At 41.4% G+C, this 23,697-nt stretch overlaps 1 protein-coding gene across 2 annotated transcripts in view; it reads left to right on the plus strand.

The window, feature by feature from the left end:
* The window catches only part of CPNE4 (copine 4), a 493,123-nt gene that overhangs the window by 461,195 nt on the left and 8,231 nt on the right, over positions 1 to 23,697 (plus strand). For both annotated transcript variants that reach the window (XM_078432340.2, XM_060638666.3), the window contains exons 11-14: positions 4,827 to 4,960; positions 13,251 to 13,305; positions 16,478 to 16,529; positions 17,887 to 18,020. In XM_078432340.2, coding sequence (XP_078288466.1) covers positions 4,827 to 4,960; positions 13,251 to 13,305; positions 16,478 to 16,529; positions 17,887 to 18,020 — 375 coding nt within the window. The remainder of the gene's footprint in view (positions 1 to 4,826; positions 4,961 to 13,250; positions 13,306 to 16,477; positions 16,530 to 17,886; positions 18,021 to 23,697) is intronic.

A 23,697-nucleotide genomic window follows, 5' to 3' on the forward strand; every position in this document is an offset into this window, starting at 1 on the left:
GAAAAAAAGGAATGTAAAGCAGAGCCACCCTATGGTTACAACCAGGTAAAATGTTTATATATTTATATATATGTAGAGAGAGAGATAAAATCTAGAAAGGAAAAGAAAAACAAAACATAACTTGCTTGCCAGTGGAATCCTTGAGGAACGAGGATTGTCCTCGGCAGCATCCTTGACCTCCCTAAATTGTGTGCAGAATTAGGTATGTGCATTTTTGGGAGACTGGATATAAATCTTGTATCAGATTCTCAAGTGGTCCAGGTGACCCTCAAAAATGTATTTTTTCATATTTTCAGATGGCCATTTTTATTATTTCTAATTTTTTAACATTAAGGATGATGTTGCTTTCCTTTATCTCTGATTTTGTAGTCTACATTTTGGCAATATAATTTTGCTATACTAAGCTGAATGTGGCTCCTCCCATATTAACCTTCAGCCTAAAGAAAAAGAACACGTATTACAAGGTGGCCAGCTATTCCTATTTCTCAGGAAATCTTTCCAACACTAACACATGTCCACACTGTGTCCCAGTTTAAGTTTTACATCTTTATATCCCAGACTAAACACTGGCGGACTCTGGTATAGACCTCTGAGAAAAGAGAATGAGCCCTGGTTGAAGAGGGGAATGCTTTGCAGTCTGCAGGAAATGAATGGGGTGACCTCAGGAGTCCTTTCCATCAGGTCTAGGTTCCTATTTCTTTGCCCACAGTGGCGCTTTGAGGAGGTCGAAAAGCACAAGAGTTTAATCTGTCAATTAAGAAATGGTTCAGACTGAACGGTATCTCCACCTACAAGGCTTATTGTTACAGATCCAAATTGTATACAAATATAAGACAAACAAGCAAAAAACAAATCTCTTGCCCCAGCAGACGATATGGCAGAGGTTTACTGCACGTTGATTGCAGAGAGATTAGGCAACTAACCAGAGGTTGGTTCCCAGCAGCTTCGCTTAGAAAACACCCAAGAGGTTTCAAATGGCTTGTTTGTCACAGGCAGAGAAGGGAATCTGAGGAGTGGGCTTGTTTTGTGTAGAAGCTAAAAATGTCCAATGATAGATGCTCATCACTGGCTTCCAGCCTTTTCCAGGAAGCAGCTCTGCACTGGGGACTTGGTGGCAATGGAGGGAAAATTTCACATTCCTACTTTACAAGGTCTTGCAAAGCTGCTCCACAGCTCTGCTTAATGATGAGCGAGGCCTCCTGGGCAGAAGGGGAGAGCAACGGGCGGGTGCCTATTCTTGGACCGCCTGCTGGGAAGATTGGAGCACATACCAGAACCACAGGCTTTCGTAAATGCTTCATATCAGAAAATGAAAACGTAGCCGCTCTGCAAGCTCACCAGCATTCAGGAAGCAGGCGTCAGCAGCCACCTCCACAAACTGGCATTTTTCAGTCATTTCCTTGCTTTTATTTCTCAACTTAATCCCGTCTTTCACTGCCTCCCTGTTGCTTTTTAAAATAAATCTAACCTTTCACTCTGTTCTCCTTCCACTAATGCTAACTTAAAGAGCACAGAGAATTCTTGGTAGAAGGCCACCTCCTGAAGATATTTTATCTCCAGCTTCATCAGGGCGACTTTAGAAACCATCACTTGCCAGGGAAACAAATCTTTCAGCTGCTGTGTACTTAAGACTGTCCATTGCTTTCTCGTCAATGATAAAATATTTTTGTTATGAAGAATGGGAACTATAGAAAGGGGTGGGTGGTAAGGATCATTGATTTATTTCCTTTTTCACCAGGTAATTTTTAAGTTCATACCTTTTCCCCAAGCTCTATCAGAGTCTCCAGAGCTAGAATGGCCTCTGTGGTTGTCACAGATACTGGGGCCATCCCCATGGGAAAAGTGGAGCCCTGCCCCCACCTCCTGCAAAGGTCTGCCTACAGAAAAAAAAAAATTAAAATTTCCATCAGGCTTGTTTGTATGTCTAAACAGCACCACCAAGAGCAGGCAGCCCAACACCAACCTTCTAACAGTGATCTTTAGGTGGTTCCATTTTCCTCTAGATGTCGTTTCCATTTCCAAAGAAATGTGGCTACTCCCTTTCTCTAACTGGCATCAGTCGGTCACCAAATCCTGTTCATTTTCTATCCTTAATATCTCTGGTCACAATCCCCTTCTCACCATCACCTCTGCCCCACACTGGTTTGTTAGGCATAACAGAATTATTCCAAGCCTGGGGATGAAGAGTTGATAGAAATGAAATGACAAAATAGGGCCAGAATGAAGAAGCAGGAGAGTAGAGAGGGCCTACAATGCAAAATTTAAGAAGAGGCAATCACTCTCAAGATTGTGCAAATGTAGGGTAAGCTGGGAATGAAGTCCTTCTTGAATTGACACCCTCGTCACCAGTCTTACCTTCCCTTGGTCCCAACCCTATGATGTGTGGCTTTATTTTAAAGTGTATTGTTGCCAAAATCTGTGTGTGTTCACCCAGACATTATACACGCTTCTTCCCATAACACAACATACCCATTCGGGTGTTAGATCTGGGCTTGCACGCTGCCACTTGGTGCCTGCATACTTGGAGGATCTTGCCCATGCCTGGGGAGGATAAGAGGGACATTTGAGTTTCTTGAGCTGTCATTTTTCTTTATGGATGTTTTCTCCCTCTGGTGTTTATATGACCTGATTTTACTCTCTGGTTTTATATCAAGACACCAGCATGTTTTTCTCATTATGAAATACCCTTAACTCTCAGTCACGTAATCAACACACAGGACAATTTTCAACTGCAGCCTCAAGAGGCATAGGTAAAGTATTGTGGTGATCCTTGATGAAGAACATCATAAACACACACACACACACACACACACACACACACACACACACATTAATTGCCCTATTTCTACATTTTACAGCTGTTTTGATTATAAACAGCTGTTCATTCAAGGCCATTCTCTCCTAAATTACTCTAGCTGCCTTGTAGCTAGTGTCCCTACTTCCAGGCTAAATCCTCTCCATTCTTTATAGTCATAAACATACCCATGTGACAACTTGGCATGTTAGCCACAGCCTTGTGTTTCCTTTGGGGTATATAGTGGCATAATGGAGGAAAAGCCTTTGGAGCCGTATAGACTGGGGTTTGAACCCAGTTCCATCACCAGGAAATTTCATCACCTGTGGGCCTCAGGGTCTTCATCAATGAAAAGGAATAACAATCTCTGCCTTCCAGAGTTCTTTGATGAAAATAAAATAACATAATACCTGGAAAGCAGATAACGCAGTGTCTGACACAAAGTAGGGTTTTAACAAGGGCTAGTCCTCTCCCCTTTGTTATCTAAAGTAAGAGCATCTCAGGGGTAGGAAAGCACCTTGCAGTTTTTCTCCACGTGACCTTTCCTTTTGAAACATTATTAGTATTAGCATCTTATCAGCTGGTACTCCCTTGTTGAAAACATCTGGTTATTCCAAAAATAGAATTTGCATCCTGCTTAAATTTCTTTTCAACATAATCCTGGGAGAGGTGAAGAAGAAAAGGGGAAACAAAATCAGTGATGATAAGAAATAACTTCATGAAAAAAAAAGGGGGGGGAGTGTAAGTGAACTCCTGGTAGCCTATTGCTTTCCTTCTTCTAGTCATGTGGATTGGATTGCAGCATTGCAGTATAAGGTGTGGCTGACATTTTCCCCTATCAACCTCACTCTTATAGGCTGATCTCTCAGAAGCAGAAACAGAACACAAAGCACCTTTTCTCTGTCCTTCCAGAAATAACATCCACCCTAAATAAACCCAATGGGATATTCCAATTATTTGTCATAATGGAATGTTGTCAAATAATATGCATGTAGCATTTCCCATCTGCAAGATTATAAGAGAAAATAAAGCCTCTCTGTCATTAGTAAGTGGATTCAGCTGAGCCCTGAAGAGAAAGGGAAGACACAACAGGAACATCTCTGTCTTTTACTACAACTCCTTTTGTTTTAATTCCCCCATCCTTTCTCTCTACCCCCCACCAAGCTAAAGTTTTTTTGTTTGTTTGTTGGTTGGTTGGTTGGTTGGTTGGTTGGTTGGTTGGTTTGGTTTTTTTGAGAGGTGTTTGCTGGGCTAACTTTTATTTAAATGGTAATGATGCTAGAAACCAAAAGAAATGTTTCTTCTCAGTTTAGCACTCTCCAGGCTTGAGCCTTTTGTTGTTTGTTGATGTTAAGAGTGTTAAGTGGGTCAACTTTTATTTAGATAATGATGCCAGGGGTCAGAAAAAATCTCAGAAGTTCAAAGATAATATCTCCTTGGTGACAAGGCAGAGGATTCCCTTTTCTGCTTCCCACCGACTATGCCATAGCATTCAGCTTCTTCTCTGGTATAGGCAGGACTTCTCGCTGAATGCCTCACTCAAAGCTGCTTCTTGCAGAAAATTCATTATAACCACTTCAACACGTCTCTCTGCAACTGGCTGCACACGAGAGTATGACAATGGCGTTCTTCTATAGACCACATCTTTAACACAGAATGTAGTTTTAAGGGATTTTACCTCTGCCTCACGAACAGAACTGTCCTGCCTGAAGAGCACAGGACTCTTAGTGAATTATGAACTGAGGGGCAGATATTCATCCTTCCTCTTGCTGCCTGGCAACGTGGATCAGCGTGGCTGGGCTTTCTGACCCCCGTGTCAATCTCAAGTTCTGTTTTGGGATTGGAGGAGAGGAAAATGGAAGACTACAGAAATGGCCTCAGCCAGATTAATAACTTCTCTCACTTTCCTTCTTGGCAGGGTACGTGATGTGCTGCTTTTCCCATCCCTGGCCATGTCTTTTGTGTGGCTGATCACAATTCCTACCAGATGCATTCACTTTAAACCTACCCATTCTCCTATTTTCTCTTCCAGGTAGCTATAGATTTCACTGCCTCAAATGGGGACCCCAGGAACAGCTGTTCCCTGCACTACATCCACCCTTACCAACCCAACGAGTACCTGAAAGCCTTGGTGGCTGTGGGCGAGATTTGCCAAGACTATGACAGGTACAAGACCCCCGGTCGTCCCAGGTCTTATCATCTCCCTGTGGGTTCTGATGGTCCCTGGATGATCCTTGGCAGGAAAACAGACGTGCAGTCAGCAGTTACCCATACTGGGCTCATGAAGCCACAGAATAGAACCTTGACCCCAAATTTTATCCTCTCTACACCTAGAGAAGCTGAGTTCATGCCATGCTCACCTGGGTCACCAAAACCAAAATCTCCTTTCTCAGCTTTCTTATGTGGCTTGCAAAACTACTTTCTATCTTGTTAAGTTTCGGATGGGTCTTGCTACTCAAAGTTTGGGCCATGGACTAAGCAGCATAGCACCACCTGGGAACTTAGAATCCCGAGCCCCACTCCAGACCTATTGAATCAGAATCTGCATGTTAACAAGATTCCCAGATGATTTGTGTGCACTTTGGAGTTTGAGAAGCACTGGTTTATTGGACATTTTTGAATCTAACCCTCACATTATACCTTATGTTGTAGGTATTGTTTAACAGAAGAGGAAATAAAGCTGGGCAGGGAGGTTAAGCTGTGCACTGTCACTCAGCCTGAGGCAGGATTTGAACTGAGATCTATTTCCTCCTACTGTTTAAGCTCCTAATCACTGTGTTTCACTGACTTCAGAGCTATTGGTAACATTAGTAGAGGGTGTGTGTCTGCCCACGTGCACATGTGTGTGCCCATCCACAGAAGTGTGTGTGTATGTGTGTGTTTGCTTGTGTGTATATAGATAACATGATTTTGAGATCAGATTGGTACTACAGTTATTTTTCCTTGATGGTAAATATTGACCTTTCCCACCAAGAGAATTGTGATTTACATAAATTACATTAAACTGAATTTATTTTGCCTTTCCAGTATTTCCAGGTTGAGGTGAAGTTGTTCACATGTTCAAGAAGGTTCTTTGAGGTAGAACGAATATAAATATAAATATGGATACATCTCAGTTGAGTCATTAGTGTGTTTGTAAAACAAGGCTAGTTAGTAATAAGAAGCAACCAAGTGAGCCTTTAAATCAGGAAAATAAAGTGACTCTGTCCTCTAGTTTCAGAGAAATTTTATGGGACAGCATGATTTCTGTTCTTTCTAGTGTCATAACCAGTGGTAGGTATATTAAAAACCCCTTGCCCCAGGCACCACAGGGGATGAGACAATCTAGTGACCAGAATGTGCAGAGAAACCAACAGGAGAGGGATAGGAAAAATCTCATCTGTGTCCTCCTGCTGGTGAATCTCTGCATTCGGCTTGGTTATTTTCAATAACTCAACTGGGTGTGAGGGCAGTTGGGGAATGAATAAACAGATCCAGTAAAATCACACAGCCTTAAACACTCAGGCCTTTGCTGACACTTGCCCTCTTATACAGTTAGAACAGAGGGCAATAGCATTTTAAATTACTTTGTTAAAGTGATACTTCTTATACTTAACCGAGGTATCGACTGTGAAGACAACTTGAATTTCAGCTCTGATTTCTTTTGGCCCAAATACAGGGAGTATTCCTAGAGAGGGTATATATCATATGGAGAGTTCTACCAAGGAGAGAAATAATTAACAAATTGCCTCCCCACTGCCAGAAACTTCTCCAGACATACCCAAGATACCAAAACAGTCATTTTTTCCTAACATGCACATGAATGATTTAGTGCATGATTTAGTATATACATAAGAGGCAAGAAAGAAGGGAGAGGATGTATCTTCAGGATTCTTAATAATTTTAAATCATGAAATGCTCATAAAAGAGATAAAGTAGGTAAAGCATTCGATACAATACTATAAATACATGCTGCTTAATAATAAAATTGACTCAGACTCTAGGGGAGAAGGCAGTATAATAACGAATTCCAAAGAGAAAATTGGTGGTTTGACCAGAAACTAAGATGCCAATGCCCAGAGCGTTGGCTACGGTCCTGCAGCAGATTTACAGGATGATCTGGAACAAACTGCTGAACTTCCTGTTTCCTGGTTACTTCACATGCAGGATGCAGATACAATCCAAGTGACCCATACATCTTTTAGAGCTATTATCCTCTTATAATATAAAAGCCAGGCAAAGCCTGGAGAGCATTTAGTATTCACTCAAAAATACAGATTCAACATAAAAGTAAGGTATTATACCTTAGGGGTTACATAAAGAATTACTGTAAATGATTCTTTTTAAATTTTTAAAAGGAAAATAGTGAAGTTATCAGCCCATCTGACCAGGAAAATCAGGTTTCCGCAGTTCGGTGGAACTATACATGTATACGTATATGTATATGTATATATGTACATATATACATATATGTATACATATAAAGAAGGAAGCTCAGCATTAAAAGGGGCAAATGCCTAAGGAAGAAAAGAACTGAAAAGCCCAGGCGTTCTTTTGAGAGACTCCCTGGAAGAATGTGTAATGCAAGCTGCTCACTTGAAAACTGACAAGGTTCTGCAGTTTCTCCTTTGCGTGGGTGGATAGACAATAGACAGGCAGAGTCAGGAAATTTCAAGTTGGGGCTTTGGAATTAATTTATTCTCACATCAAAGTCACTGAGGTTGATGTTCAAAAGAAACACTTGAATAAAAACTGACAGAAGGCGTCGTTCCCCCTCCTGCAGAGACGGAGAGGTTTTTAATCCCCATGAGCCTTAGAAATTGCTCCCAGCCTCTGACAGCCAAGGGTTTTCTTTCTGCCTTGTACAGTCATTGCTAAGGGGTCATTACGAGGTGATCAATGAAGTAGAACAGCTTGGGAGACGCATAAAGCCCTTCTCAGGGTGCCTTGAAGGGGAAGCTTCTCCACAAATTTCTGGTCCTAAGGCCAGAAGACAGTCCTGCCAGCTCACTCTGTCTCTATGCCTCTGAAAGAGAGAACACTGCCCATTCCCTCCCCTTTGAGTCGCCAAGCATGCACACATGTATGTGTACACACACACACACACACACACACACACACACACACAAGCTCATATATTCCCTGTTGGTTGTAGCACTTGTCCAGCTCCTATGAACATCCTGGTCAGGCTGCTCAAGACCAAGTGACATCCATTCTGTGGGCCCAGCAGAGATATGGATCTCTGACCACCTGGAATGCCCTCCAATAAAAGGCTGGTCTGTCTGCTATCGACAGAGTATAGATACTGAATACAGTGCTTGGAAGCACAGACTGCCATTTTATGGATGCGACCACCCCAGCATAAGGTGGAGGTTTCAGCACCTGAGGCAGGAGTCTTCCTCCATGGTGTGCTAGGAGGCAAAGTTAGAACTGATACCCAATCTGACAGGTACTGGGTTTAGAATCCAAAGACAGGTTCATGTCACAGTTCTACCTTTTCTACTCTACCAACACCAGTCAGTGGTTTTCAGCCTTGGCTGCACATTGGAATCATTTGGGCAGTCTTAAAATATGCTGATACCTGGGCCCCGCTCCAGAGGTTTATTAGTCTGGTGTACATCCTGGGGAATCGGGATTTTTAATTCTAGTGGGCATCCCAAGTTGAGACCCAGCGTTAAATTGGGAGAGAATGGGTCAGATGGAATGGCTAAGGACCAAGCAGCACCTATTGGCTGCCAGGTACCTCACATGGTGTTGTAAGGACAGAGATAAATTAACAAAGCATAATTTCCCCCCAGCTGGTTCACAGTCTCAGGGAGAAAAGGGCTTGTAAATAAATCGCAGCCCAGCTTGGTCAGGGCAGCTGACTGTAGACGAGGACTGCATAAAAAGAGAAGGATTGACTTTCTCCTTTGTGGGAGAAGAGGTAGTCAAGGAAGGCCTTCTGAGGATGGTAAGTTCTGGGAAATTCAGTTGTTATTAGAACACGGATGGACTTATCTTTATTATTCTGAATCGTTAGACCCAACCAGCCTCCTACAAAGGGCAGAGTCAACAGGAGTGGTAGAAAGAGCATGGGGTCCCAGCGACAAATAGACCCTGGGTTCAGACCCCAGCTCAGCTACCTCTGTTCTGAGGTTTGCGTTCCATGTGCCTTGGTGTCATTGATTTCAAGTGGAAGTTTTCTCTAACTTTCCTTGAGGAGCAGTTGTAAGGGTTAGATGTACAGTGGCTAGCTAGCACATGTTCGGCCTGTTATACTCAGCAAATGATAGAGGCTATTATCTTTGACACTCTTAATTAGGTTTAAAAATAAACTGAACACAAAAGGAAAAAGGATTATGGTGTCAGATCTGAAGGACATTTTGGACCAATGACTTTAATTTTTGGTTTTGAGCATGTACCCCTAAAAATGATTTTATAAAAATGTGTAACCTCACACATTTTTACATTTACATTGACATCTAATGTTTTCCATTATGAGTTTAAATAATGGCAAAGAATGGAAATTCTAGTGTATTGTAAATATGAACATTTAAAAATAAAACTCTTACATAACTCTTGTGAATGCATCCAGTAGAATGTAAATGCCATAGCTATATGATCCATCATCCATTTTAAAAATGCATGAACAAGCTCTTTAGTTGGAGTTGAGAATTTTAATTATTTATTTTTTTCATGAACTTGTATTTTCACTCCCCTCCCCCATAGAATTTCATCCTAATGTATCATTAAAATTTGGGTTCAAAATTCTTTTATTGGTCACTGTATCATACATTTCTATAATAAAAATACAAATATAAATTTTAAAATATCTAGTTTCTAAAATGTTCTGTGTTGAAAAGGTTTAAAATATTTTCTAAAATCTTCTGTTTGAGTTTTTATTACAATCATTATTAGTGCATAATTGACCAAAAGAACAAATGTATTGGAAATTTCAGTATTTAATTATTGCCCATAAAAAATGAAAACTTTTAATGAAACAAATAGTGAGGGGTTTTCCCTAATTAGTTTACAATTTGTAGATGAATGCTATCCATTAGTAAAACAGAAGAGTCTACTTTCAGTCCTATTCCAATTTTTTTTACCAATATAAATACTAAGAAAACCTGTTCTTATAAATAAGTACATGGTAATGGAAAGAGTTTGACTAGCAGTTTTACTCATTTCTTTCAACTCTAAGTTATACATGAAAAAAAATCACATAATGGTTTATCACCACAATGTATTTTTAATGATCTACCAGCTGATATAAGCACTTCCTACAACTTTTTAAAGCAAAAATTGGCAACTGCCCGACTTGCAAAAGGATTTGTTTCCTCATTCCCTTATTTTCTCCTGCAGAGTTTTTACACTAAGGAACAATGCACCATTGTGGTTAAGATTCATAATGGGTAAGGAGAAGGATAATTGTGAAAGGGAAGGTGTGAATGGAGAGCAGGTCTTTCTATTACACCTGTTCCCAGATCAATTTCAGCAGAGACTACATAGGAGCAGAGGAACTGAATACTGATTTCCTTAAAAAATAAATAAATAAAATCATGCCCTACTATCCCCAGAAGGGCATTGCATTTCCATGTACCCCAGTGTTAAGACCACTGTCTTAATTGTCTAGGTGTTCTGAAATGCCAGTTTGCCTTGAGTCAGTCTCTGTTTCCTTATGGATGAGGTCATTTGTCTTTATTTTTATTACTCTCTTGCTTTGTCTCAAAGTCTTCCCTAACTGGAGGGTTAAAATGGTGTTTGAAAATAAATCTTCCATCTGGAGATCCTTTAACCATCAGTCGTTCCCTAAGAAGTTCAGGACTCCATGCTCATTACCACTGAAGACCATGGGCTCTTTTATTGTATTTTATGCTGTTTTATTCTGGTAGTAAGAAATCTTGCCATTAGCAATGTGGTAACATGCTCGTGAGTTTTCCAAGTTCACAGATTCCACCAATCATGTTCCTAGTAGTTGCAGAGTGGCCCCTTTACTCAGTGCTGAGTGCCCTTTACTCCAATCTCAAGTTCTTTGAAGTGCTGGCATATGGATGCTTGCTTGTGTGCTCAACCTGCCTTCTCTTGCCTCTTGCATAAGACTCCTCTCTGACTAGTTTTATTTTTTAATCAGGAAGAATGGAAGTGTAAATCTATTGTGCTTGTGCTTGAAAGTTTTTCTTTGGTATGTTTGTTAGTTAGAGACTTCGTGGTGGCTAACTTCAGAGAATTGATGCCCTCCTGGGTTATTAATTATTCCTCTTGTAAGTGAGGCATTTTCCCTGCCTCCCTGCTCTTAAAACTCAATTACATAACAGTGCATCATGCTCAGCAAACCTCAAATCCCCAGGGTGGCTTGGAAGGTATAAAAAGAATATCCTTAAGGCTGGAACATTGGTTTGGTGATTAGAAATGGATGGAATATTAGATCTCACCCTTCTCGAACTCCTCAAAGAAAAAAATAAAAGGTATGGAACCTTCTAGGTTTCTGTTTTGACTTTTCGGAGCTATCTCTGGGTTGGAAGAACCAGGACCCCTTCTCCAACCCAGAAAGTTTTCTTCCATACCTAGTTACCCTGAAAGGGCCTCTGAAATCTCCCTCATAGATTCCCTCTCACAGCTGCCTGCCCTTGTCTTGGTTAAGTGGGGGGGGGGGGGGGGGGGGGGGGGGGGGGAGGGGTGGTGGAATTACTGTGGCAAAGTATTTCAGTATTTCCAAGGACCAGAAGTATTTTGTTCTCAGAGCTGTGGCTAATCCTTTATAAGCTGTTGTGTTTTTCTATTTATCAGTATTAATACCTTTTCTGCTACCTGCTAGATGCAGTGCCCCACAAAGCCCATATCTACACAACAGTGAGGAAAAGGGAGAGCTGGTGATTTTCTGGAGAATTTGACTAATTTCAAAGAATGCTGGCTTCCTCATGTCTCCTACCCAACCTTGCTCAAATTGGCTCATTTTGGTGAAGTTTTATCAAAGCCATCATTGGCTACTAATGACCTCTAAATCTGTCAGTTGGTGGTGGGTGAAGATCTGGCTTTGGTACTTTGACTTCTCTGTCAGCCTTGTGGGGGGGGGGGTCCCCTCTTATTGACAGAGCCATTCAGGGACAGGGAGCCCTAATGAGTTTCCTTTTCTCCTTGACTAACTCTGCAAAGAACTGAGAAATGTAGGAATTGTTCCAAGAACAAATCTTGGTGGTATATTTAATGGAAAAGTAAAAGGTAGATGGCATGAGAAGAACATTCCTCTGCTGAGAGCAATACTCCAGAACCCCACAAAATTTGCCTAAAGAGAGTCTTACCTGTTGTCTGGTCAGGGGATCAGTTAGTGCCAGAAGGAAGTGCCAGAAGGAAATCACATTTAATGCTATATATAATCATTAAAGTATAATGAGACAACAGAAAAGGCACGGGCTTTAGAATCACACGATCCTCCCTGGTAAACACCTTAGGCCACTTTCTTAGCCTTTCTGAGACTCGGTTTATTCATCTGTAAATAGGAATAATAAGTAGGTGGAAATTCAAGGGTAGTATAAGAATTAAACATGTACATTGCCTAGCATCATACCCGGCAGATTGGATGTGCCAGTTAAGGTTAATTCTTCTCCCCATCATTTCACCTCTAGTACAGTAAAGTACGAGGTAAGGTATAACATATGTGAATGAATAAATTAAAGAGAGAAATTTCAATATGCCTAAGAGAAACCAAGCCATGATTCAATTCATGGGCTATCTTTTCATTAAATATTTATGGAGCACACATTCTGTGGCAAGTATTATGCTGAAGAGAGGGGCAAGGGGCATTTTGGGACAGAGAGGCAGTGGCAGATGTAAAGGTATTAATACCAAAAAACAGCATCCCTCTGCATTCAGAAGACATGAAAAGACATGTAAATAATTTATCCTTGTTTGTATGAAATAAAATAATGGGCAAAATGAGTCCTGTAGATGGAACCAAGCTCTGTCAATTAGAGCCTTCTAAGCTTCCTGTTACTTTTAAATATCCCCTTTTGGCTTAGACTTGTCTGGATTTGAACCCTGGCTCTAACCAGCAGCCTGATCTTGAACAAGTCACTTTACCTCCCAAGACATTTCCCCACCTGTAAAATGAGAATAATGATCTCTCCCTAGAAAGATTTTATAAGATTATATATATGAAAAACCCTAACACAGTCAACAATTGGAGTTACCTAATTCATGATCACTTTTCAAAGACAGAAAAGTAGGCTTGGGGAGGTGAGGAAATCCTGGACCATTATTCGTCAGTATCAAATCTAGCAAAAAGTTATGGGAAGAAATTGCAGACTAATGACTGTAATGAACTTTGGGATTCCTTCTTGATTTTAATTATCCACGCTGCCACTATCCCCTGTTACCACAGATAATCAAGAGCATGAGTCAGCATTTGGCAGAGTAAAATGTCCCAGCAAGGTAACACAGGTTCATGTTTTTCTTCCTCATTGGGTGAACAAATGAAGCAACTTATTTTTTTTTCCAGTGACAAAATGTTCCCGGCCTTTGGGTTCGGTGCCAGGATACCTCCAGAGTACACGGTGAGTGAGTATAGATCCTCTGGTGTAAAAAGAATAACTTCGGTTTCCCTCATAGGAATTCACTCTTTTGGCCCTTGATAAAAATATGTAAGTAGAGCCCCAAAACTCAGAAATGGTCTTCAGAACTAGTGAAATTAGCCCCTTGGAGCCTATCTTTCGATGAAACAATCTCCTGGTATTCTGGATGAGTCTTCCCAGAGGGGCACAGGAAGAGTCCCATTGTTGAGCTTCCTGTAGGTATGGTCAGAAACTGAGAAGACGCTCAGGAAGTTGATCTCCACTGTCTCGGAACCTATCTACGCAGGTGTCCTCTATAGAAAGATCCTATCGATCACAGTGCCAACTGTGAAAGTCCATGACGAGGACTTCTGCAGAGTCCCTTAGGCCAAGTCTCTGAGCACCAGGCTTGTGTGGCAGAGAGATACAGAGAAGTCCTGAAGGAGAAGCACTCTGGCTTAGAGTATTGGGGAGCTGAAAGCTTCCCGTGTAAACACTGGAGTCCTATTTGATACTGATTTCTCATGAACAAAGAAGACAAAGGTTGTGCAGAGAGATTTGCACTGCAGTGGAGCTGAGGCATTGTGCTGTGGTATACCAGATGCCCCCATGGGACGCTCTCCAGAGAGAACTCTGCTCCCACAGGAGGAAGGGCCTTGGAGAGACAGCAAGGCTCCTGCTCCAAACTCATCAATTCCTCTGAGCTGCAAGCCAAGTGGAAGCAATACTGCTCAGTCATCAGTTTCTCTTTTACCGATTGAGTCTCAGGGCAGGAGGAAAATGCTGACGTTTGCTCCCACACCAGAGCTGTCAGACCAAGGGCCTTCCCCTTCTGTGTCCTTTTTGTAAAAAGGGAATCCATCTCCCCGATACTGCTGAAGTGAGCACTGGATGGAGTGGCATGTCTTCCTGACCTGTCCTCTTTCTTGTTTGCCTTATACCCCATACTGTCTTCCCTGCTGGGCATGGCTACAGATTTCTAGAAGCTTTTGTTGGAAATGGAGCACATGGAGAGGAAGAACATAGACTGGGAGTTGCTGACTGGTGGCCTGTAGACATTATTCAGGCCACAAATGTATTATATTTGACACAAATTTTTTTTTAAGAATTAAGCAATTTCAGGGGTGCCTAGGTGACTCAGTCGGTTAAGTGTCTGACTTCGGCTCAGGTCACGATGTCACAGTTCGTGAGTTCGAGCCCCACGTCAGGCCCTGTGCTGACAGCTCAGAGCCTGGAGCCTGTTTCAGATTCTGTGTCTCCCTCTCTCTCTACTTCTTTCCCACTCATGCTCTCTCTCTGTCTCTCAAAAATAAATAAACGTTTAAAAAAAATGTTTTTTAAGAATTAAGCCATTTCATGTAAAATATCAGATTTCTGGCTTCTCTGGAAAAACTAAAAGAACTAACAACACTGAGATTAAGAGATTTCACACGCAAGAATTAGCAGAGCTGAAGAGATGCAATCCCCTTCAGATGGGGATGCTGTCTTTTTTTTTTTTTTTTTTTTTTTTTTAATTTTTTTTTTTCAACGTTTTTAATTTATTTTTGGGACAGAGAGAGACAGAGCATGAACGGGGGAGGGGCAGAGAAATAGAGGGAGACACAGAATCGGAAACAGGCTCCAGGCTCCGAGCCATCAGGCCAGAGCCTGACGCGGGGCTCGAACTCACAGACCGCGAGATCGTGACCTGGCTGAAGTCGGACGCTTAACCGACTGCGCCACCCAGGCGCCCCGGGGATGCTGTCTTAACAGGCATCCCTCACATATCCTCATCTGTGCTCTCACAAAGCCATGCAAATGCCCCTTTGCCGTGCCTAATTTCCCCTCTGCTCTAATAGGCACTGGTGGTCTCAATCAGCCGGGTGCCCCCGGAGAGTTTACAAGGTCATCACAATTTACTTCTTTAGGATAAAATCTCAGAGTTTGTCTTGAAACTGAGCCACAAGCGCCTGTGTCTTAGTGTGCACTTTCCTGGGAATAGATCTTGAGACAAGGATTTGGATGCAAGTTGTTTATTTGAGAGGTGGAGGAAAGCTCAACAGAGGGTGGGAAAATGGGGAGAAGTCAACATAGGGTATGCTAACAAGCCAGTTACCACTGGGGTAGCCAGAGCTGAATTCTTCTGGGGCCTCCAGGAAGACAACGTAGAGTGCACACAGACCCCAAGAGATAAAGGGAGCTGGGGTATTGATATACCATATCCTGTCATCCAGTGAGTGATTAAGGGCTACTCGCCAGGGACATTCATTCCCCAAAACTTTCAGCTAGGCAGGCAAAGCAGGCTCTGGAGGCCTGAGAAAGACTTAAGGTAAGTAAAGCAGGTAAAATGGTTAGAAGTCAGCTGACTTCCTGGAAGTTCTCAGGGCAAGGAAATGTGGGCTAGCGTGAACACTAAGAAAAGAGGGGTCTTTTCACACAGTGACCTATTTTCTAGCACCTAATAGAGTCAATGCTTGGAAATAGCCTTTGAAATGCAAGTCTCTATATAATTCCAAATGATCCAATAAAAATGTCCAGATGCCAAAACATCCCTCTTGTTTTATCAGGTTTTAGAAACAAAAAAAGTAAATAATATTTTATTCGACCTTATGGTCCTACCTGGTCTTGCCAGGTAGAGGAATTTGTGCTGGAAGCTTAAAAAGTATATTACTTTATTACTTTTCCAGGAATAGAGTCCATTTTACCTGTATATATCTGAAAATCCTCTGGCCCTATATTTCTGCATATAATGTTAGAATGATTCGTAAATGTCAACAGCTTAGCTGGAGCCTTTATAACCATCACCATGTTGAGCAGACAGCTTGGGTTTTTGAGGGTCCAAATAGAGTTCAGCCAAATCTAAGCCTCCAGCCTGTGGCCAGTTCTATCTGGAAGCTATTTGGAGTTACATTTTTCTGAAATCTTTTCTTCAATTCCTTTTATATGCCTTATTCTCCCCTCCTGCCAGCATTTATCTGATTCTAGAAAATCTTCCTGTCACCTCAACTCCACGGGGAGCTTAGAATTCACCCTCCATCTCAGATTGATTGTGTAAAGGCTTAAAATGGTTCCTGCTGCTTAACACATAATGAATGTAATGGGCATTTGTTTGCAAACTCTAAGCCCCAGTGCCTCCTTACTGGATTAAAGTTGTAATTCTCCTTTCTTCCTTTTTTAAATTTTAATTGGTGTCTAGGTCTCTCACGACTTCGCAATCAACTTTAATGAAGACAATCCAGAATGTGCAGGTAAATCACACATAAAAGAAAGCCAAGGTCTCACATCCCTTCCGTGTGTACCTTTCCTATTTTTGTCTCTCTGCTCTGATACAGTGTGTCCGTTATCCACAGTCATCTGTCCACAGCAGACAGCTAGGCTTTCTCTATCCAAATAAACTTACTACTCCAAAGGCAACAGAGAGCCATAATAACAGAGCAGAAAAATAGCCATAAAAGACAGAATGCAGGGGTGCTTGGGTGGCTCAGTTGGTTAAGCATCTGACTTTGGCACAGGTCATGATCTCACGGTCCATGAGTTCAAGCCCCGCATCAGGTTCTGCACTAACAGTGCAGAGCCTACATCGGATTCTGTGTCTCCCTCTCTTTCTGCCCCTCCCCCACTCATTCTCATTCTCTCTCTCTCTCTCTCTCTCTCTCTCTCTCAAATAAACATTTAAAAAAAAATTTTAAAAGACAGAATGCAGAAGAGGTCTTAAGCTTACAGCAAGAATATTGATAGTAATTTCTGGATTTCTCTGCCAAAGAAACATGGGGGAGAAATTTATCCAATGGGCAGTGATACGCTACCCCTCTTTCTGCTTTCCAAGTTTTCATTAGGGATTTATTTTTCACAACTTCCTCCTGTATAAAGGAATAAAGAGAGGGGGAAACACGGAAATCATTTGACACTTTCAGCATGTTGGCAAAGGATATGGCCTCAGTGACTTCAAACAAGAAGCTTTATGGTTTTGTGCCAGAAAGAGCCTTCTCAAAGGATTTGGTCAGTGTTCCATTATTTCCAGCTAGAAATCCCTCAACATATTCCATTAAATAATGATGATGACACGATGTACACGTGACTCCTACGGGTGGCCGAGGGTGATATAGACTAGAGTAGAGTCAGCAGGTGGTGTGAAATCTAGAGAAACATTAAAGCTGACTTGCCTAGTGGCTGAGAGCACAGCCTTTAGAGAGAGCCAGGCAAGACCCAGGCTTGAATCCTGAGACTATGACTCACTTGCTTTGTGACCTGAGGCAGATCATTTAGCCTCCCCGAGCCTCAGTTTTCATCACCTATAAAAGGGGTATAACATCTATTTCATTGTGCTGTGAAGATCTAATGAAATCTTTTGTGTAAAGTGGGATATTAGGGAAATGTTTGTGGAAAAGGTTGCTTTTGACTTGAGCCTTTAAAGAGAATGATTTCATCAGGATTGTGGGCAACACCACCAGTGATGTGGTGTTTTCCTTTTTACCTTAAGGACATAAATGTGACATTGAAAAGGACTATTGGGGCAATTTAATGTTTTATTTCTGCGTGTGTTTGATTGCACATAGATTTAAGGAGATACTGAAGTGCTACTGATCTTTACCAATTTCACCTTAGGAATTCAAGGAGTTGTGGAAGCCTATCAGAGCTGCCTTCCCAAGCTCCAACTCTATGGTCCCACCAACATCGCCCCCATCATTCAGAAGGTCGCCAAGTCAGCATCAGAAGAGACTAACACCAAGGAGGCATCGGTAAGGAGAGGGCTGGTCCTCCTGCTAAACGGTGTTCACTCACCCGGATATTGGCCATGGCACCCATCCCACTCTGACAATAAATACAGACATTTCTACTTGTATGAGTTTGGACAAGTGCCTTCACCCTCCCCCACCTTCAGTCTCCTCATCTGAAAAATGAACATAATCATACCCAACTCTGCTGGGTTATTGTGAGGCTCAGAGATGACACATCTCAAATGTCTGCCACATTATCTGAACCCAGGAGACACTCCACAACGGAAGCTATTATAGTCCATGGCAGGTCATACTCATCTCATATTCCTGGGGCAAAAAAATCATCCAAAAATAAGCTTGCTTTCCAATGGACCCATACTACAGATGAAAGCAAAGCAAAACAGAAGTAAAACAATGGATGATTCTGTCCCCTTGTGGTCAGATGCAGCAACACAAAACATCATGGCAAAGATTTATTTTACATTCTGTTCATGGTTTTCTTTCTTTTTTTTTTTTTTTTTTAATTTACATCCAAATTAGTTAGCACATAGTGAAACAATGATTTCAGGAGTACATTCCTTAGTGCCCCTTACCCATTTAGCCCATCCTCCCTCCCACAACCCCTCTAGTAACCTTCAGTTTGTTCTCCATATTTATGAGTCTCTTCTGTTTTGTCCCCCTCCCTGTTTTTATATTATTTTTGTTTCCCTTCCCTTATGTTCATCTGTTTTGTCTCTTAAAGTCATCATATGAGTGAAGTCATATGATTTTTGTCTTTCTCTGACTGACTAATTTCACTTAGCATTATACTGTCCAGTTCCATCCACGTAGTTGCAAATGGCAAGATTTCATTCTTTTTGATTGCCAAGTAATACTCCATTGTGTGTGTGTGTGTGTGTGTGTGTGTGTGTGTGTGTGTGCGTGTGTGTGTGTGTGTGTGTGTGTGTGTGTGTGTGTATACCACATTTTCTTTATCCATTCATCCATCGATGGACATTTGGGCTCTTTCCATACTTTTGCTATTGTTGATAGTGCTGCTATAAACATGGGGGTGCATGTGTCCCTTCGAAACAGCACACCTGTATCCCTTGGATAAATGCCTAGTAGTGCAATTGCTGGGTCGTAGGGTAGTTCTATTTTTAGTTTTTTGAGGAAACTCCATACTGTTTTCCAGAGGGGCTGCACCAGCTTGCATTCCCATGTTCATGGTTTTCTTAAGAGAAATGTAAACCAAGGCTATAAGGCTGAAAAGAGTTTGGTTTTTTCTCCCCTAAAATCTTAGAGTTGAATATAACCATAATAACTTTTCTATATATCATTTTTAATGATACCGATATCTTTTCTTTCTAGCTTTCTTAATTTAGTAGAATATTGCCAATATCTGAAATTTTCTCTAGTTTTATCCTGGGTCCAAGATACTGCATTTCCGTGAAGAAGATTATATGCTACTCCCTCATCTCCTGACATGAACTCACGCAACCTATGTGCCCAGGTTCTCAGCCTTCCTCATGTTAGAATAGATGGAGGGCCATGCTGGTACCTGATGTCAACCTCTTGTCTTGTGTCCTGGAGCACATCCCCTCTCAGTTATCCAAGGACATTGGTCCAGCAGTTATGTTCCCCTTCTCTCCTTATCATCTATTTCCCCTTCCTACTGAAGACTTATTTCCATTAGCAAATAAAACAGGCTATAATCTCTATTTGAATTACAATCTCTCCCTTGACACCACTTTACCCTTTAGCTACTCTCCCTTACTTTACTCTCCTTTAAAGCAAAAGCAGAATCTACCTCAATATCTCGATCCACCTATACCAGTCAGACTTTCCTCCGCAACATTCTTCTGAAAATTGTACTTCTCAGAGTCAATGGTGCCTCTATCTTGCCAAACCCACAGAGGCCATGGAGAAAATCTGAATCCTCACAGATACAAGATTTACAAATAAGGGTTCAACAGGATCAGTATTTCATTTTTTTTTTAACTTTTTTTCAATCACAGAACTTCAAACTCAAATTCTTCAAATGATACCTTGCTCAGAAGTCCAACATATAAAATAGATTTTAAGAAAATAGACCATTCTTGCTAAATCTGGGCTAAGGAATGAGGTTCAAACTTGTCTGTTCGCCTTTACTTCCTTTATCCCCAAGAGCAGACAAGATATCCCCAGAGCTCCCTACAGCCCAGTTTAAAAACTGAATGATCCCAGGCCCTCTAGCAAACCAGGACCCACAAGAATAAAAAGAGAATAGGGCTGACATGGGTCTGGATTCGGGCCTGATTAAAGCCAGTGTGAGTTTTTGGCCATGACTCACTCCCCCAAGGACAGGCGTGTCTGCTTTGAAAGGACATGTCAGGAATCAGTGAAGGAAGTATCTAATCCACACAACCTCAGATAATTTACCCTGTAGGCCAGAAACACTGATGTTTTTCCCCAGGGATTTTCCCTGTTCTTTGAACAGCGTATGGTCCAGGGCCCCTTGTTATCACTGATAGCTGAAGGTCCTAACCTTGAGCCTCTTGGGCAAGTTGTACAGGGCATCTATGGCTGTCAGATTTTCTTCTCGGTTTTGTGGAACCCTTGTAGGAATAAAAAAAAATCCCCTCCTATCTAAAGACCCCAGTTCATTCAAAGACTGTAATGTTTCATCTGTGAGCATTTTCCTGGCCTGACTTGGGAAGTAACTGCTACTGCTTTCTTTATTGGAAATTTCCATCAGGATTTCGATCCGGCAATGTGCAGCCTGTTACTTTTAGCTAGATTGAACCTGGAAGGATCAGATTCTAAAATCCTGACAATCTTCTCAGAGTGGGGGTTCTAGACCTGTTTTGTTCCAGGAGCGCCATTAACAGCTGGTGAAGCCCGTGGACCGCTTCTCAGAAATGCTTTTAAATGCACAAATTAAAATATATATTATAAATAAACCAAATGTATTGAAATGCATTCAGCAAAACATTTTTAAATGTAGCTAAGAAGCATGATAAATATAGTAATAAAATGCTTCTTTTATTAACATTAAATTATAAGAACTAGTAACTAGTCTAATAATTCTGTAATTTCTAAGTAGTATTGATATAAATGATATAGTAAGATATTTGCAGTCACTGTAATTTAACAGGAAAATATTCTGTGATTTCTATTGGTGATGAAGTTGCAAGTACAGTTAAAACTAAAATGATAAATTTCAGTTAGAGGTTAGTGAAAATAAAAATGTAATTTTCCCCAAGTTCGCAGACTATCTGAAATCCTTCAACAGTCCACAGGCCCAGGTTAAGAATCCCTACTCTATGGGCTCCTGGTTGGCTCAGTTGGTAGAGCATGCACCTCTTGGCCTTGGGGTTTTGAGTTCAAGTCCCAGTTTGGTGTAGAGCTTACTTAAAGATTAAAATCTTTAAAAAAATAAAATAAAATCCCTGCTCTAGATGAAAAGTCAACAAACTACATTCTGCAGTGTGTTTTTCAATGGCTTACAAGCTAAGAAGGGCTTTTACATTTTTAAATGGTTGAAAAAATCAAAAGAAGAATGATAATTTCATGGCACATGGAAATTATATGACATTTAAAACTTCAGACTCCATCAGTAAAATGTTATCAGGGGCGCCTGGGTGGCTCAGTCGGTTAAGCATCCAACTTCAGCTCAGGTCATGATCTCATGGTTCGTGAGTTCGAGCCCTGCGTCGGGCTCTGTGCTGATAGCTCGGCACCTGGAGCCTGCTTCGGATTCTGTGTCTTCCTCTCTATCTTCCCTCCTCTGCTCTTGCTCTCTCTCTCTCTCTCTCTCTCTCACTGTCTCTCAAAAATAAATAAACATTAAAACAATTTTAAAAAAAGAACACAACCATGCCCATTCATATTAAGTATTGAAATTGCTGTTCTCATATTACGCTAGCAAGGTTAGGTTGTTGGATAGAGATTACTAAATAATTGGTTATTGTCCCTTTACAGAAAATATTTTCCCAACCCTGTCTCTAGACCATTTCAAGTCTAAAGTTTCTTGATGTGGTAGTGTGACTCTCAGGTGTTTTTGTTTCTGGAGGCATCGAGCAGGTAGGGATGATCCATCCCTTGGGGCTACAAAGATCAAATCGGTGGCAGTTGGGGACAGTGGAGAAAGGAAGACTAGGGCTCATCTGTTTATGAGTCAGCAGCAATCTCCATCCAGGTGTGGCATCTGCCTGGCCTTCCAACGCATACCCTGGAAAGGGTGATTTATGATTCTGGTGTATTCTATACCTCTTCCCCATATCTCCCACCACCAAGTTGCCTCCTTCTGCCCGTTCTCTGCACCTTTCTAGCTGTACTATGCGGTCATCCTACTGAAATCTTCCTCCAAACTCCCAGGCTACCTTTTTTTGTAACTATATAAGACTCAAAGAGCATGGCTATGAATGAAAATGTACAACTGAAATGAACTTGCATATTGGTCGGTTAGCTAGAACTAGGGATGGGTAGTTAATTAATGGACATGGAACAGAAATAGTCTTTACGTTAAACTATATGAAAAGCATGTAGAACATGTGGCTGTCTTCATCATAGTGTGAATTTCTATTCTCTCCAGTTGCACTTTTGACAGCTTATTTCATCTAAAATGTTTTTTTCAGACTTACAAAGAGAAGTGGGAACTTTTAATGCTACCAGCCTGTGTGCAACCTTTTAAGTAGGATTCTCAAAACCAAATGTTTTCAGAATGTGGCTATTCTATCCAGCCTTTCTTCTTTGAAATATGGCAACTTGAAATGGCTTCATAATCCCACATTTATTCCTTGTAGATGTTGGACCCATTGCAAAAATTATAGTAGATTGGCATGAGTGGCAGGCCAGGGCCCTACTTCTCTCTCATCTCACACCAGAGGCTATCATGATGCCACTCACAGCAGTGATGACCTCTGATAGTGTTCCTTCTCCAGACCCCATAGCACGTCCTGACCCTCCCTGTGCTGATGCGTACAGAGCCTCTTCAGCAGTCTCCATCTCAGATGAGCCACCTGCCAGCCTATGCAGGTGGAAAGGGGCCAGCCAGTCTGCAGGCAGGAAGCCACAGGAGCTGAGCACCCACAAGCACACTCGAAGTAGACCATGGTGCATGGCCTCTGGGGAAAGAGACTGCAGCCCTCACCCTCCGCCAGCAAGGCTCTAGATGAGTGCTGTCCACTGGAAATGTAATGGGAGTCGTATATGCAATTTTAATTTCTCTAGTGGCCACATTTTTAAAAGTTAAAGGAATCTAGGGAATTCATTTTATCGAAACCCAATATAACCAAAATATTCTCATCTTAATATATGTTCCGTATAAAAAAATTATTAATGAAATATTTTACATTCTTTCTTTGTACTCAGTCTTCAAAATCCATGTGTATTTACTTACATCATCTTAATTTGGATGCTAAATCATCACCACAAATACTTGATCTTTCTTTACATTTTATATGTTAATCGTTGAGAAGCTAGATTCACATACCTGAGTGGTTCCAGATGTCCTTCAGAGGTTTCCAATAACTGAATCGAGTCTTCATTTTGAAAGTTAAATTTAAATTCATTTAAATGAAATAAAATTAAAATTCCAGTTCCCCTGTTACTCTAGTCACACTTCAAGGGCTCGGTAGTCACATGGAGCTAGTGGCTATCATATGGGGCAAATCATTCATAGACTCTGAAAAATCCCACAGTTGAAGAGGATGGGATAAATGGTCTAGTCCCATTC

The sequence above is a fragment of the Panthera onca genome, chromosome C2 (genome assembly GCF_046562875.1).
Source record: "Panthera onca isolate mPanOnc1 chromosome C2, mPanOnc1 haplotype 2, whole genome shotgun sequence".
Taxonomy (NCBI): Eukaryota; Metazoa; Chordata; class Mammalia; order Carnivora; family Felidae; genus Panthera; species Panthera onca.